Raw genomic sequence first — 16,676 nt, 5'->3', positions numbered from 1 at the left:
TGCTTTCGTGTTTACCCATAATCAGTTGATTGACTGCCACTGTCAGAGGGCCGTCACACTCGAAGTCATCCGGAAAGGTCTATCTGAGTCTAATGACCTTGGCGGAGGTCAGACGACAACTGTCTCTGTAGTCAGTCTCTGTAGTCTATAGTCGCTTGGCTTCTCGTTCAATTGTAGGCAGAGAACAAATGCAATGGCTAAGTTCTAAGTATCCGATAACATGAAACTGCCACAAAAAGGACGGTTCTTCCTAACGCGCCGGCACCGCTTGACGACCGATACTATGAGTCGAAGCTCCGACAGCATGGAAGAAGCGAGCACAGCAGTTGCGGGGATAAGCTCTCGATTTAGTCATGGCAGGATGAAGACCTATTCCGACAACTGTACAAGTGCTACTTCTTTAGGCAAACTGGATACCGCTGAGACACGTCCGTAGGTCCTCCAGCATTCCCACCATCTTCTTCGCCAGGGTGCCCCGCTGCAGCTTGCGTCTGTAGTCATTAGGATAGTCTGGTGCGCGCCTCGCCACATTCTGCACATCCCTTCCTTGGCGGACGATCTGTGACAGCTTTGCACCATTTCCCACCATTATGGGGAGGGCATTGTCGTGGTTGTGCCGTCATAATCGGCGCCAAGGGCCTTCTAGCCGGCTCCCGGCTGTCCCAACGTACAGTTCTCTGCAGCGACGCATCCATCGCGCCGTGGTCGGGGTGTCTTGTGGGTGTTGGCCGGGCACCTGCATTCGTCGCGGCGGTCGGCGCGGTGTTCGTAATAAAGCTGGGCTCGGTGCGGGCGGGCTGCCGCTCCACTGTCGGTTGGGAACCTGGAGTGCCTGCTGTATATCCGTCCCGGCACTTCCCATGTTCGGACCCAGGCCTCTCACCCAGGCCCCGGTAAGGCAAAACACACCAACCCGGTCCCCGGTACCAGGACCTAGCCGGGAACCGGCAACAGTACCCGCAGCGCCCACAAACCCCCGGACACCCATGACGCCCACTATAATCACAACCACCACTACCTCAGCGTCAGGCACTACCCTCCCCGACACAAGCAATGCCGACTTCAGCTACCAAGGACCAGCCTTCGATAAACGCGCTACCCTGCTGAAGGGCCAGGCGGCTCTCAGAAAGTTCCGATCAACACGAACGGCGAATGCCGCGGCAGTCGCGGGACGCGACGACGAGCTAGCGAACACAGCGCCTACAATAGTCGTGGCCGAGGAACCCCGGCGAAGAAACAAAAACGGAAGAGGGGTGCGAAGAGCCCGGAAGTCACCGCCGCCACCGCCAACGGACTTACGCCTGGAAAACCCAGCACGCTCCCAGGCGCTTCGAAGCCAGCGCCAATGCTGCGTAGCGAGGCTAGAAATCGCCAACCGCAAAGCCAACCGGTACAAACCTTTGACGACGCCAACGGCGAGGAGCCGATTCAACCAATAGCCGCGAACCCACACTCTAACACACAACCATGAGCGATACACCCCAAATCAAACTCCTACAGTACAATACACGAAAATCCAAGGACAAAGTGATGGCCTCGCTCTTCAGGGACCCGAAGACAACCGAATACCACATCATTGCCATCCAAGAACCTTGGATAAATAAAAACGAATACAACAGCCATAACCCTATGGCCTCCATCTTTACCCTCTGGCTTCCTCCGGCAGGGCTTCTACCACCTGGAGTCGCATTCTACGTGAACAAGAGACTGGACCAATCTTGTATCTCCTTCGCCGGCCACAGCAGCAACGTAGCCAGCCTGGCCATCACCTACGTTTCGACTGCGACTGCGGCACTTACCACCATCCCCGCATCACCCATCACCGACACCAGTATCAACACTATGCATATATACAACGTATATAACAACCCCCCCGACGAACAGCCGCTCAGCACCCTCCGGGAACTGGCGGTAGTGCTACGGAGGAACAAGACTCAGCACCCTACCCATGAGCACATCATCCTGGGTGACTTCAATATGGAAGGCCGGGAATGGGCGGTAGAAGACCTAGGCGATAGGGGCTCCGCCCGCCAAGGCCTACCCTACTTCAGGGAGTTCCTAGAGAAGGAATCCCTGGAAATCATACTACCACCAGGCACAATCACGAGGGAAGAAAACGCCTCCCAATCCACCATCGACCTGGCCATCTGCGACCGGATAGTGGCCGACAAACTGGTTCATTGCAAGATAGCAGTGGAGCTCAACCACGACTCAGACCACCTACCAATCCGCACCGTACTACAACTACAACCACCACCAGCACCCCCGCGACCACCCAGGAAACTCTTCCGTAACACCCCGGTAAAGGAGTTCCTTACCAAACTAGCGATCAGGCTCCCGAAGATGCCGAGTGGCAGACTCACCAACGACGACGTTCTTAGGACCCTGGGGCAGGTCACCGAGGCCCTATCCGACACCATTGAGGACACCGTGCCCACGGCGGACTCCAAGACCCGATTCACCTCCGGCTTCTCAGCCGAATGCAAGGCCATATGCACCAGGACCAACAAGCTCAGAAGGACATGGCAACGCACTAGGACATCGAAAGACTGGGAGGCCTACAGGAAGTCCCGCAACGAGAAAGGGGCAGTAGTACAGAAGGCCATCAAGGAGTCGTGGCAGATGCACGTGACCAAGGCATGCTCGGAAGGCACAGGCAAAGCCCTTTGGGACCTAGTCAAGGGTACGAAATCCCAAGGACAGGGAGTCGCAAAACAAAACGTGACACCCACCATAGACGGACAAGACACTTTCGACGAGAAGGCAGACGCATTCAAGAAAGGTTTCTTCCCTACGCCATCAGGTATACCACAAGCACCTAGGGACAAGCTATCCTTTAGTACCGAAATTCCCTGCCCGCCGTTCACCAAAGACGAAGTTAAACGATCCCTTACGCGGCCAAGTCACACAAGGCACCCGGACCCTCAGGGATACCTAACTACATCCTCCGCATCTCGGTAGACCTCCTTTTACCGCTCCTACACCCACTATTCAACTACTGCCTCTTCAGAGGTATCTGCCCCTCCAAAGACTCCATCACATTGGTCCTGAAGAAGCCCCAAAAGCCGGACTATAGCCTCTCTAAGGCGTATAGGCCAATAGCCCTGCTGGACACCATCCCGAAAGCCCTGGAATCCGCTGTCGCAGAACGCGTCAGTTACTGGGTGGAAGAATTCCACCTACTACCAGAAGTCCATATAGGAGCTCGGAAAACGAGATCTACGGAACACGCAATCCACATACTGCTAGAAAGGATTTACGAGGCCCACGGCGCCGCGAACTCGGGGAGTATCTAGTGGCCACGCTACTGATGCTCGACGCCTCGGGGACCTTCAACAATGTACACCACGATAAGCTGGTCGAATGCTTAGCCCGCAGGGGACTCCCAAGCTTCCTAGTCATGTGGATCAGTACCTGGCTCCGAAATCGCCGAACGAAGCTCAAGCTCCCCGAGGGGGAATCCGACTGGATTGAGCAGAACTTCGGCATCCCACAAGGCTCTTCGCTATCACCCCTGCTCTGGCTGTTTTATAACGCAGATCTCCTGGACGAAATCCTAGCGGGAGAAAACGAAAGCAAGGGGATAGCGGACGACTCTGACAGCTCTGATGGCAGCTACCGCACGAGCGGCACCGAGGGCTCGGACGCCAGGAAAAATGCCGGCGCTAAGGGCCCAAGGGTCACCACCACCGCGTGGGTCGATGACACGGGCATCCTAGTCATCGGCAAATCTGCCGCGGAGAACTGTCGAACGCTGGAGAGAGTCCACGGAAAGGCCGCTCTATGGGCGACGAAATACGGATGCGTATTCGATCCAGACAAGTACGAGGTGATACATTTCCGCACGAAGAAGGAGAGGAAGGCTTCAGGGGCTGCGGCAACGGCTGCAGCAGCCGTCACAGCCGCTGAAGCCACCACAGCTCCGACCGCAGCACTACCGGAAGAGTGCGTGCAGATCCCGGGATTCAAAGCGATCGTACCCGTCGACAAGCTCCGCCATCTGGGGGTCTGGTTCGACCCAGGCCTCCTATGGCACCACCACATAGCACACATCAAAACTAAAGTTCGGACGTCAATCCAGGCTCTCAGATCCCTCACAGGCTCAGTCTGGGGCTGTGGCACACTACAATTGAGACAACTGTACCAGGCAATTATTGTGCCACAGATCACATACTGCAGCACGGTGTGGTTCCAGCCGTACGACGAGAAGGCACAGAAGCAAGGGATTACGAAGAAGCACCTCGAAGCGCTACGAGACATACAGAAGGAGGCTTTACTGGTAGTCACAGGGGGCTTGAAAACCTCCGCTGTCCTGGCGATGGCGACTGAGATGCATGTTTTACCGATCGAACAACAACTACTCCAGGCCAACCACATGGCCTACCTGCGACTCCGTTCTCATCCACTCATGGCGAGCTACGGGAAGTCGATCCACGACACAAGGCGCAAAGCCCGCTGGAAATCTCCCCTCACGCAACTCATTCAATACCACGAGAAATTCCACCAAGGCCTCCCGCCGCTAGAGGTGATTACCCCATTTGTGGTTCCCCCATGGTGGAGGAGGGTCAGCACTGTAATCGGCAAGAGCGAGAAAGAGGGCAAGGCTCACCACGATCACATCGTGAAGACTTTTGGCGCCAAGTCACTAGTGTTCTACACCGATGGCAGCGGATACCACGGGGGGATCGGGGCGGCGACCTTCCTACCCCAACAGGTCACCTCCAGAGAATTCTCCAGGGCAGCCTACTGTCACACGCATAACCAACAGACACCTCCACCCAACAGGTAAATCCATTCCTGAAGGGGTGCGGCGGCTAAGGAAACAAACAGGGGTCCGAAGGACGCCAGATAAGATGTATATAAGTCAGACGAATCACCCCCGAGAAGGAGAGGGAGACGACCAGAGATCAGAGCCCCTAGAAGTGCCATAGTCAATTATTAGCTGAATCAGAACCAAGCCCTTACTATCCTTGTCACAGCTACCTAGGGCCTCTGACCCAGCCTACGGTGTACCTAGCGGAGCTCAAGGGCATACAGATGTCACTCGCGAAGGCCTTACAAATATTACCCAAAACGACCTTACGCCACCAGGACCCTTTTTCCAGGATCGACATCTTCACCGACAACCAGGCCGCCATCCTCTCGTCCGCCTGGCCGGAGCGACAATCGGGCCAATGGCTCCTGCGCCAAATCGCCAAACAGATCACTACGCTACGGCAACGAAAGATAGATCTACATATTCACTGGATCCCGGCGCACACGGGAGTCCCTGGCAACGAAAGGGCTGATGAGCTCGCCAAAGCTGGCGCTGAGGCACCAGACGGACCAGCCAGGAGAACCCGAGCCAAGGAAGTCGAAGCAAGGACAGCCAGAGAGGAGGTAGACAAGAGGACTCGGAGAACCAGGAAACCCCGACAACCCCGGAAATTGCGGGTACCCGATAAGGCACCTATCACGAACCAAAGCCCCCGTACCACGCTGGCCGCTCAGCGCATGCTGGCCAAAAAAGACCACCAAAACGCGGTGGGAGTCCGAATGGCTTTTCGCCGATTCCGGGCGCGTCCTACACCGCCACCTACCCAAGCCGGAGAAGAGTACTCTCCTCAGGTACCGAGATCAAAAGAGGGCCGTATCGGCCACCATCTTTCAGATGCGCACGGGCAAGATCGGCTTGAGGGACTACCTTTGGATGATTCAGCGCACCGACTCACCGCTGTGCGACTGCGGCAACGGGGACCGGCAGACCCTACGACACGTACTGCTGGACTGCAAGAAGCACAGGAGGCTCCGCGAGGAGGTCTGGTCTGGCCCCAGGTCGGGCTGGAAGGCCCCTCAGCCCCCGAAAAGCATAAAGGAGATATGGAAGTCCCAACGAGCCAAAACAGCCGCCATATTCATGCTTCATACTGGCCTTCTCGGACGATTCACTCGGGACAAGGTGGAGGACGACCCTCCGAAGGCCCTCCCGAAGGAACCCCCCAAAGTGCCGGAGGAAACGGCCGGATAGGCCGTCCCTAACTTCCTCGTAGTGAGAAGAAGACCCCGACGAAACATGGACACCACACCACCCAGCAAGGCTGTAAACAAACCAACCTAATAAACCATAAAACAACCAACCACGCCGAGGCCTCTGGTTCGTAAACCGAACCAAGCGTTCAGAATAAAGCAACCAACCGAACCAAAGGTTTAGGTGGTTGCCAACCCGTTGATTAGGTTGGTTAGGTTGGTATACGTTCTGGATTTGCCTCGGATCGTGGTCATTCTGGTGATGATTTTTGGTGTTGAAGTTGGCATGTTGGCAGGGGTCGGGGAACCGGCTAACTCACCGAAAGCTAACTATATTCAGTTAGGATCACCTGCAAGCCCCTGAACATCAGTCAGTCACTGAGTTGGCTGGTAATCAATGTTTTGATTTTCATCCAACATTGACTTTCATCCAATGACACCGTTCCTATCACTAATATCATCGATCCTACCACCAGCAATACCATGCCGACTTATAGATTTGCCGATATCGTTAAACCACCGATCATTACCGACGATCAATTGCATACTTTTATCGAAGCGCACGGTAATTGGACCCCTACGTCTCTCGCGAGGCAACGAGGATCCTGGGTCTGGAGGTTTGGTATGGACTTACAACTTCGAGGCAAAAAGTGTTGGATTTGTAAGTTCTGCGCCATTAAACAACCGCCGCAGAATAAACAATTCGTCGATGCTGGCCTTTCGAATGCTATTGGGCATCTGTATACATCTCATCACCTAAAAGCACCAGTTGGCCAGCGGCAATCGAGAGAAGAGATACGAGAGGAGGAGAAAATGAGCCGGCGCCGACGGACCCTACATACCTTCCTCAATTTGAACGACGAGAACGCCGACGACGTCAAGATGATGCATAGAATGCATACCTCTTTCGACCGGAAGCACTTCCAACGACTCCTCATCGAATGGATCGTTGATGAATCCTTACCTTTCCGAATCACCGATTCCAGCAGATTCCACGCGTTATGCAGTTACTTAAACCCCGAAGTTGAAGCTCAGCAAGCCATCATAACACGCACCACCATTCGAACCCGAATCGTCAGCGAGTTCAACCGTCATCAAGCGCATGTAATCGACGTGCTACAACGCGCTCCCGGTCAAATACACTTCGCGTTCGATGGCTGGAGGTCGAAGAACAGAAAGAACGTGTATGGCCTGGCTTGCTTCTTTCGTGACGAGCAGACCAACCAGCCTCGTAAGATCATCCTTGGTATGCCGGAAGTGGCAGGTTGTCATGCTGGTGACACCATCGGCTCGTCCATCGTGAAGCTCATCAACGCGTACAAGATTGGCAACAAGACCGGCTATTTCACGCTTGACAACGCCAGCAACATGGACACCGCGATGGAATTCATCGGAAACGTGTTTGGCTTTGATGGTCGTCGTCGCCGGGGTCGCTGCTTTGGCCACATCCTCAACCTCGCGGCCAAAGCCTTGCTGAACCCATTGCCAAATGAAGGCGACGCCATCGATCAATACCTAGACGACAACGAGCAATTGACGTCAGCACAATATAACGAGAGGCGAGGGCACGAGAGAGACGAGAGAGACGAGGGAACGAGAGAGGGCGAAGGAATAGGCGGGAGGGGGGCGAGCGGAGCGAGAAAGGAAGCGAGAGGGAAGCAAGGGAAAAAAAGAGGAAAGAGAGAGAGGGACAAACATGGCCCCAGCAGGCGAAGAGGGGGGCATAGATGCAGGAATAGATCCTGGAGCCGTGACACTGGCAGAAGGGACCAGAAAACACTCCCCGAGAGGTGCATAGCCAGCTTTGGAGGAGAGTCACTCATGTCGCCGGTTGTGCCGTAGCGGTGGCTGGAATGGCAGTGGACGTCTGTAGAGGAGCCGAAACGCCAGACGGAAGACATGGGCAGGAACCACACACAGCATGTACGTAGGGGCCCACCTTGACAGACCTTGGCCGTCGACACGACTATATAAAGGCGATCTTCTCCAGCACAGTCAAGGTTTTTTTTCTTCTTTCTTTCCTTGTGCATCCTTTTGGATCACCCCCTTCCCTCCAGCGACTTACTACCTCCTGGGGTTGGGTTTGCCTTTCAGAGACTTACTACCTCCTGGGGTTGGCTCTGCCTTTCAGCGACTTATTACCTCCTGGCAAGGCTGTAAATGAACCAACCAATCGAACCACAGGCTCTCGGTTGGTTGATTTGCCAAATGTCGCGGTTCGGTTGGTTTATCTGACAAACCACAGGCTCTTGGTTGGTTGGTCGTTGGGTTGGTTGTTTAGGTTGATCAAAATAGTGTTCTTAATTAACATCCTGTTGATCATCGGCGTCAGCGCCTAGATGTTCTCGCAACCACCTGGTGGCTCTCTCGCGCGCTTCCTCGTATCCAGCTGCTTCCAGGCCCCTTCTTTCCACCTCTTCTGTTATTGACAGGAATATCGGATCAATATCGCGGATGATACCAGCCCTGTACCAAGATCGTAAGGTCATCGAGATTGCCACGATAGTAATGTCAAGACTGGAGCGGGAATCATCCAGCAGGCGACCAGCTGATGAGAATAACCTCTCGCATTCCGCAGACATCGATTGGATCGTGAGGAAGTCCAACGCCATCCGCGAAAGTCTTGGGTATTGATGGCGATGTTTATGCCAATACTGGATCGGGTCGTTGACGCCGAAGTCACCTGGTTCTCTGTCGATAAAAACCCGCAATTTCCGGGGTTGTCGGGGTTTCCTGGTTCTCCGAGTCCTCTTGTCTACCTCCTCTCTGGCTGTCCTTGCTTCGACTTCCTTGGCTCGGGTTCTCCTGGCTGGTCCGTCTGGTGCCTCAGCGCCAGCTTTGGCGAGCTCATCAGCCCTTTCGTTGCCAGGGACTCCCGTGTGCGCCGGGATCCAGTGAATATGTAGATCTATCTTTCGTTGCCGTAGCGTAGTGATCTGTTTGGCGATTTGGCGCAGGAGCCATTGGCCCGATTGTCGCTCCGGCCAGGCGGACGAGAGGATGGCGGCCTGGTTGTCGGTGAAGATGTCGATCCTGGAAAAAGGGTCCTGGTGGCGTAAGGTCGTTTTGGGTAATATTTGTAAGGCCTTCGCGAGTGACATCTGTATGCCCTTGAGCTCCGCTAGGTACACCGTAGGCTGGGTCAGAGGCCCTAGGTAGCTGTGACAAGGATAGTAAGGGCTTGGTTCTGATTCAGCTAATAATTGACTATGGCACTTCTAGGGGCTCTGATCTCTGGTCGTCTCCCTCTCCTTCTCGGGGGGTGATTCGTCTGACTTATATACATCTTATCTGGCGTCCTTCGGACCCCTGTTTGTTTCCTTAGCCGCCGCACCCCTTCAGGAATGGATTTACCTGTTGGGTGGAGGTGTCTGTTGGTTATGCGTGTGACAGTAGGCTGCCCTGGAGAATTCTCTGGAGGTGACCTGTTGGGGTAGGAAGGTCGCCGCCCCGATCCCCCCGTGGTATCCGCTGCCATCGGTGTAGAACACTAGTGACTTGGCGCCAAAAGTCTTCACGATGTGATCGTGGTGAGCCTTGCCCTCTTTCTCGCTCTTGCCGATTACAGTGCTGACCCTCCTCCACCATGGGGGAACCACAAATGGGGTAATCACCTCTAGCGGCGGGAGGCCTTGGTGGAATTTCTCGTGGTATTGAATGAGTTGCGTGAGGGGAGATTTCCAGCGGGCTTTGCGCCTTGTGTCGTGGATCGACTTCCCGTAGCTCGCCATGAGTGGATGAGAACGGAGTCGCAGGTAGGCCATGTGGTTGGCGCACGCTCGCTAGTGCATGTCGTCTAATATTAATCACTCTCTTATGTACATCCGTGTTCGCTAACTGTCGTTACCTCTGGATCTCTCTGGGCCTGCCGAAGGAATTCTTTCATCGAGTCGTACAGTCCTTTGTTCTCCTTCTTCCATCTCCCGCCGCCTGGGAATACGACTTTCCGCAACCTGCTGATCCAGGGAGCCAATGGCTTATAGTACATGGTGAAGGCATCTCCTACAGTCGTTTGAAAAACGTCTTCTTCTGCAACTACGCCCAGTTTCATGCCTGCGAGCTCCTCCGTGTCTACGTAGTTCCACTTGTCAAACCTGGGAACAACTCTCCCTTTACCAGGTCCGTCATAGTGAATGTATATCCAGAAAAGAACCCAGAAAAATGATTCGAGGTCGTGCATGAAAGAGTGTTGTTCGCCCAGGAGCGCCCCAATTGCCATGAACGCCCGTGTTCCTGTCTTGCCCTTTGCCCCCGAGGCGACAACGCGTTGCTCTTTGACGGCTAAATCAAGATCAATCAAGAAGGCAGGCCAGGAGGGGTTGCCGTCAGCCTCGTTGATCATTAGGTTATTGATCGAAATATCTCGGTGGAGGAACCCCGCCTCGTATAAGGATTTGTGCCCAGCAACACATCCTTCTAAGCCGCCCATCAGGGCGGCTGGAGAGCTTCGCTTCATAGATAGGCTTCCCATAGTCTCGAACAATAAGTCGCCGATGTATGCGATTCGGTAAAACACCCCTATCAATCTTGGTCGGGGAGGTAGAGCACGACCGTTTGCTCGGAGGGAGCGAAGACCCAGTCTGGCTGGACGACCGCTTGACACCTGAACGATACAAAACGAGTGTGCTTTACCCAGAGGTACGGGGAAGTACGAACCAGAACAGCAGTCAGGGCCGGGACCAATTCCACCATGTAATACACGCGTGTAGGTTGGTGTATGACTAATACATCCAACTACACACACTTTTAGCTATGGGAATATGTAGCACACCGCACTTAAGCTGCCAGTGGATGTACATGGTGTAGTTCGTGTATTTGTAAGCATATATACGTATATATATACATCTCACGATGGGTTTTTAGTGTTTTGCGGGTCGGCTCGGTTCTCGGATGGTTCGTATCCGTATCCGTATTCGTATGAACCGCCGGATTAGCCAGGTAGGGTAAGATCGCCGGTTTATACGGGTCCTGTTAAGTAGCTTAAACAATATTAGTACTCTGTTGATTTCGACTTTGTATGACTGCTTTACCTACTGCCCAAAACACCATACGACGACAACACCACGACGACAACACCACGACGACAACACCACGACGACAACACCACGACGACAACACCACGACGACAACACCACGACGACAACACCACGACGACCGAAGGTCCGTGAGGACCTTGGCTTCCACAAACAGGACGTTTGGGAAAGTATGACCGCGGTTCAACGCGAGGATTGCACGCGAGTTCGACTAATCAAGGACAGCACGATTGCAGCTAGTGTCAAAATGTAAATCGTTACCCATATATTATATGTCTTTTGTTGTCACAGGCATGCTAATCTACTGTTTATCCGATAGCCTGGCCCAGAATTTGTATACTAGCAAGGCTCGATTCGTCTTTGAGCTCCTTCAGAATGCAGAGGATAATCATTACGAGGAAGCCCGAGGGCGAGGCGAAGCGCCTTGTGTCTCGTTCCATGTCTATCCGCACAAGATCGTCCAGGAGTGCAATGAAGATGGCTTCACCGAAGCCAACCTCAAGGCCATTTGTGCAGTGGGCAAGAGTTCCAAACATGGACCTCAAGGCTACATTGGAGAAAAGGGCATCGGCTTCAAGTCGGTCTTCATGGCAGCCTATCGAGTGCACATCCAATCCAGCGGACTCTCTTTCTCATTTGAGCACCGCCCGAACGATACTGGGTTAGGCATGATCACTCCAGAGTGGCAAGATCCGCAAGACGATCTAAGAGAGCACCTCAGCCGGATCACCCTCCTCCTCCATGATGATGGCGATGCAGACAAGCTCGCAAGACAACGAGCCCATATCCGGGAGCAATTTGCAGAGTTTCATGACACCATACTCCTTTTCTTGAAGAAGCTGGATAAGATTGTGATTGTCTTCCATGACGACGAGGAGGACGAAGCAAAGGTTACCAAGAGCATAACCTTTACGATCAATCGCAGAGAAGCGGACCGCAGAGTGCTCACGAAGCGGACTTCTGAAGGCGACAATACGACCGAGGATTTCAAGTACTACCACGTAACTCAACACCTCGTCAATCATCTCGCCGAAAATGAGAATCGGGTCCACACAGAGACGGAACGCGCAAACAGAGCATACGTCACCAGTGAAGTGACTCTAGCCTTCCCACACACGAGTCGCCATGTCCCCATGCTGGGCGACGAATGGGTCTTCGCGTTTCTACCTCTCCAGAAGACACGTTTCAAGGTAAGTGCATAACTTGTTCACACATACGATACATGCACATCAAGATATCCAGACTGACGTTGCCCACAAAGTTTCTGATTCAAGCGGACTTTGTCACGCAAGCCAACAGACAAGGCATCGTTGTCGATTCGCTGAAGAATGAGGAGATCCGCTCGGGCATCGCCGATGCCTTCATCAAGGCCATCAAACAGATGTGCAAACATCACACATTGAAGTACCGATGGATGCGATATTTGCCAAAGCTAGACGATGCGATTGACAATTACTGGTCGCATCTGGTAAAACTGATCACACAAAGGATACAGGATACCAGGGTAATGGTGCCTAGGTCCTTTGAGCCACCTATGGATGTTCTCAGATTGATTGAGGACTCCGCAATCCTTGGCCCTTCGCATCTCGGCAGTTCAGGCAGGCCCCTGCTCCGCGATATTGACCCCGAAGTCTATCTGTCACCCGGTTACTATCCGTCGGATCTACTCCTCCTTTCAAGTTTCGGATTGCGACATCTCAGCATGGAAGAACTAATTGCTAGGGCGAAATGGGACCTTACTCAGACAGACTCAAGGATCAAGTATATGGAAGACCAAGACTGGCAGTCACGCATGGCAAAGTTGCTACGGTTTCCATTCTGTAGCAACGATTTGGACCAACGAAATATCCAGAATGAAATCAGGGCCTTGGAATTATTACCGCTCCGAACGGGTCGGTGGAGGTCGTATGCGGGATCTGAAAAAGCCGTCTATTACCCAAAGGTAGCTGGCATAGACCTGGACATTCCTGGCGAACTGGATTTGGATGTCGTTTGCCCTTCGAGCACTACCAACAAGGACAGAAAGGAGCTATTCGACAGCATCGGCGTGACCCGCGCGTCTGTTATAAACGTGCGAAACGCCCTCATTAAATTTTACCAGGGCTCTTTCCGTTTGAATATATCCCAATCAACCTACCACCTTCACTTCCTCTATCTTACGCATCATCTAGCAATAACGCCCCCCGACTATACGTGCATCCAGATCAAGTCAGATAAGTCCAAATTCAAACTTCCAAGACTCTATGATAACATTTACGTGCGCGACGAAAACCCATATGGGCCTGGCCAATTGCTTGAACCGACGCCTGCTGGGGATCTATTCGGAGATGGTAGCACTGGTTTCGATGTCATCTACGTGCATGGAAACTACCTGAAACATGCGCCTAGCCCATTGAATGGTGGCATGGAATCTTTCAAGAATTGGTTGTATCGGCACTTCAATGTCCGTCGATATATCCCGATTGCCGATGCCGAAGGGAACAACCTGTCAGACGCCTGTCGGTACATTGCAGCACACCGACCAGAGAGGTTTTTGAGCTTCTTGAAAGAGAATTGGACCGATGAAAGTCATAGGTTCGACCGCGACGGCAATACTCTGCAAGAGCTTGGGAAGACCCTGGTACTATGCGAAAGAGGAAATGAAACAGATGTGTTTGCACTAGAGAGTACTTATCTGCCGTTGGACAACCTACGGGGACTATGCGATCGATTCCTCCTAAACGACGAAATGTTCCCGTTCTTGAGACTGGAGACGCCCTTGAGCGATGGGATACTCCCTCTAGAATGGAAAGAGCTCGATAAGATATTCCGCCTTGGGATAAAAGAACTCGACCTTGTGGACTTCGTGCTGGATATTTTGAAGATGATAGAATCATGCAACGATGATCCTGCTTCTCTCGACACACCGAAGAGAGTCCTGGACCTTTACATCTTCCTCCAAGGCAAAGTGTTGGAGTCTGGCAACCAGAATGAAACCAGAAACAAGATCAGGCAAGTTCTAAATTGTCCCCCTTTGGCATGGTCAAGTAGCGCTTTGCAACTATTCGAAACATCAGCTAGTCAAACTAGCATGCGGATCTCGATATTATAGGCGCTATCTCCCGATAAGACATGTTTCCTGAAAAGCTATCAGTCTAACAAACCCGTTTCAGGTCTTACTTTGACAATGGAATCGATTACATCTACATACCACAATACGGTTCAAGGTTTGCGAGATGGACCGAACTAAACGAGTGCGTTTGGCAGGCTCCTACCGGTGCCAGCATGATCACCCTAAACTCACTATCACATCTATATTCTCACCATTTCCGAAGTGAAGCTAATCAGCTCGATACTTTCTTCTTGGATACTCTTGGGATTCAACCAAAGTGCACTTGGGAAAATATTGTCGACGAAATCAAAGCCCTCAAGTCTGTTGAACACGAGGATTTGGATGCTATACACAGACTGTACAAGTTTCTTTATTCGTTAAACTTGGGCCCCGTTTCCAGGGGAAGACTACGGTAAGTACCCTATGTACGATAGCAAATCTGGAGCGACAATAGCTAAGCAACACACCAGAGCGGCTTTTACCATAGAGAAGCTCGTATATGGCGGCGAGGTAGGCAAGTGGTACACGACGACGGAGTGCTTGTGGTCCAGCCCCACCAGAATCAGGGCGATGCTCGTTGTCCAACCTCTTTACGAAGACCTCGAAGACTTCTTTGTGAATATCCTTGGGATTGAGACTCAAACAGCCAAGATGGTGTATGAGAAGCTTACGGCAGAGGAAACAGCGCACCTGCCAATGGAGGAGATCAAGGATACGATCCTAGCCTTCAGTTCGCTGTTGGAAAGTGAAGGCAGTGCCTATGACCCTGGCCCAGTCCTCCAGAACAAGGTCTTTCCTGTCAGGCTGCCCGGGTCTGGCGGACAGGTTCTCCAGAATGGAAAGGAAGGGTTTGCCATATGGGACCGCAAGCCTCTTGGCGACGCCTTTTCCGACCAGGCAAAGTTCCTCGACTTCAGCATGGACCTAGTTCGCGACCTGGAGAATTTCATAGGGTGGGCCGGCCTTAGTAACCGCTACCTGTCAAAAGCTGTCAAAGACTTCTCTGCTGTCGACTCCAGCTCGACTCGAAAAGTTACATCGCCGACGCTTCTGGTTCAAAGCAAAGCACATGCATTAATCCGGTTAGACCGTCCATCTCTCTTTTGCTCACGAATGAGTTTTAACTTGACCCCGCAGGATCGCTGTGACATTCAACAGCCCGAGAGTTGGCAACGCCCATGACGAGGAGGCGCTATATCGCTACCTGCGCGAGTCTGAGACCCTTGAGACGAGCAAGATCACATCGGAGCTTCATCTGCACCAGGATGGCAGGGTGCTCAAGGTCGAAAAGGAAACAGCGTTGCTCCATATCCGCGAGGGTGACTCGGGCTTGAAAATTTACATCCCTGAGAACGAGATTAGCCAAGAGACCTGCTTCCGTAGCAAACTACCGCAGCGGCTATGCGAGTGGCTCATGACGGACCCAGACACACAAATCCCCGACCCCGTGTCATCCCAAGCGGTAATGATTGTACAGGGTGTTCTTGGGGCCAAGCACCGCTCTCTCCGTGCCATTCTGGACGAGCAAGGTGTCCTTGACATTCACCTACCAGACGAGGACGATGATGGTGGAGACGGCGTCCCCGACAAAACAGCTTCCCAGACTTCGTGTGGATTGATACACGACGTCCAGGACGGGGGAATTATCACCTTCTCGGACGCTCACGAGTGGACATGATGCCACTGGGGCGGCCACGCCGTCTTCCAGCAATTCTCCGCGTAGCCATAGCTCTTCCAGAGACGGGCGAGAGATTGAAGCACACTCTGCAAGCCATGGCAGAGTCTCTGAGTCGAGGGCTCCGGCCTCGCCCACGCCGATACCTATCCTCGTTCAGCCCTCGCTTGCAGAATACACCCGATTGTTGACATTGACCGTTGCACAGGCTCGGGAGGCGGTGTTTCCCAGCCCGTCAGGCTCACTCAACATCCCCGTCCAGCTTCAACAGGACGTTATTGCTTGTGGCCCCTCTAGCCTCCATGTCTTCGGTAAGCTGGAGCGTGACAGGATGATTGGTGCCGCAGGCGAATTATTCGTAAGCAAGATTTCTTTTTCTCTATCACGATTAATCTCAGCTCCCATTCTTATGCACCATGTCCGAGCCATAAGTGACCAGAGGAAAAGTTGAACTGATGATTACTTCTCCAGGTCTTCGAATTGTTATCCCGGCTTCGCATGCCTGCCCTGCCTAATTTCAACATCGATAATTGGAAGAGCACTATCCGTCATTACGCTGCGAACCACCCAGAATACGGTGATATTAGGCGATTCCCCCCCAGAAACGTCTGATATCACATATGACGATATCGACGGCGTGCTTACTGGCTTACTCATTGACAAGGGTTATCTCCCTGCACATATCAGTTCTGGGGAGCGGATAGGGTACTCGATAGAAGTCAAGACCACGACGAATGCTTGTGAGGCGCCCTTCTATATGAACAATGCGCAGTACTTGATGGTATGTATCCCACAGCGCACACCCCACTTCCTGGATAACTGTTCAGATTCTTGCGCTAATCAGATCGTATTATAGATGCAACGTCAGAGC

At 52.9% G+C, this 16,676-nt stretch overlaps 6 protein-coding genes across 6 annotated transcripts; 5 read left to right on the top strand and 1 right to left on the bottom strand.

Moving 5' to 3' along the window:
* Positions 1-986: 986 nt before the first annotated feature.
* On the top strand, positions 987-1,439 carry PG998_014345 (uncharacterized protein; the record flags this gene model as incomplete). Its single annotated transcript, XM_066881161.1, has 1 exon — positions 987-1,439. The coding sequence occupies one exon, from the start codon at positions 987-989 to the stop codon at positions 1,437-1,439; it is 453 nt and encodes a 150-aa protein (XP_066723692.1).
* A 28-nt stretch (positions 1,440-1,467) lies between these two features.
* PG998_014344 (reverse transcriptase) lies at positions 1,468-6,018 on the top strand (the record flags this gene model as incomplete). The annotated part of the gene is made up of 3 exons (XM_066881160.1): positions 1,468-2,877; positions 3,095-4,641; positions 5,106-6,018. The coding sequence occupies 3 exons, from the start codon at positions 1,468-1,470 to the stop codon at positions 6,016-6,018; spliced, it is 3,870 nt and encodes a 1,289-aa protein (XP_066723691.1).
* Positions 6,019-6,819: 801 nt separating this feature from the next.
* Positions 6,820-7,499, top strand: PG998_014343 (restless-like transposase; the record flags this gene model as incomplete). Its single annotated transcript, XM_066881159.1, has 2 exons — positions 6,820-7,406; positions 7,475-7,499. The coding sequence occupies 2 exons, from the start codon at positions 6,820-6,822 to the stop codon at positions 7,497-7,499; spliced, it is 612 nt and encodes a 203-aa protein (XP_066723690.1).
* Positions 7,500-8,306: 807 nt separating this feature from the next.
* Positions 8,307-10,477, bottom strand: PG998_014342 (uncharacterized protein; the record flags this gene model as incomplete). The annotated part of the gene is made up of 3 exons (XM_066881158.1): positions 8,307-9,165; positions 9,361-9,788; positions 9,854-10,477. 3 exons carry the CDS (start codon positions 10,475-10,477, stop codon positions 8,307-8,309), a joined length of 1,911 nt encoding a protein of 636 aa, XP_066723689.1.
* Positions 10,478-10,503: 26 nt separating this feature from the next.
* PG998_014341 (uncharacterized protein) lies at positions 10,504-15,808 on the top strand (the record flags this gene model as incomplete). Its single annotated transcript, XM_066881157.1, has 9 exons — positions 10,504-10,644; positions 10,773-10,823; positions 10,870-10,949; positions 11,001-11,288; positions 11,359-12,229; positions 12,274-14,060; positions 14,192-14,542; positions 14,601-15,212; positions 15,268-15,808. 9 exons carry the CDS (start codon positions 10,504-10,506, stop codon positions 15,806-15,808), a joined length of 4,722 nt encoding a protein of 1,573 aa, XP_066723688.1.
* A 299-nt stretch (positions 15,809-16,107) lies between these two features.
* PG998_014340 (uncharacterized protein) lies at positions 16,108-16,661 on the top strand (the record flags this gene model as incomplete). Its single annotated transcript, XM_066881156.1, has 3 exons — positions 16,108-16,116; positions 16,377-16,586; positions 16,650-16,661. The coding sequence occupies 3 exons, from the start codon at positions 16,108-16,110 to the stop codon at positions 16,659-16,661; spliced, it is 231 nt and encodes a 76-aa protein (XP_066723687.1).
* Between the last annotated feature and the right edge of the window lie 15 nt (positions 16,662-16,676).

The sequence above is a fragment of the Apiospora kogelbergensis genome (genome assembly GCF_038363985.1).
Source record: "Apiospora kogelbergensis strain CBS 113332 chromosome Unknown utg000011l_segment0_segment0, whole genome shotgun sequence".
Lineage (NCBI taxonomy): Eukaryota > Fungi > Ascomycota > Sordariomycetes > Amphisphaeriales > Apiosporaceae > Apiospora > Apiospora kogelbergensis.
This window is presented reverse-complemented; position numbering and strand designations above follow the sequence as displayed.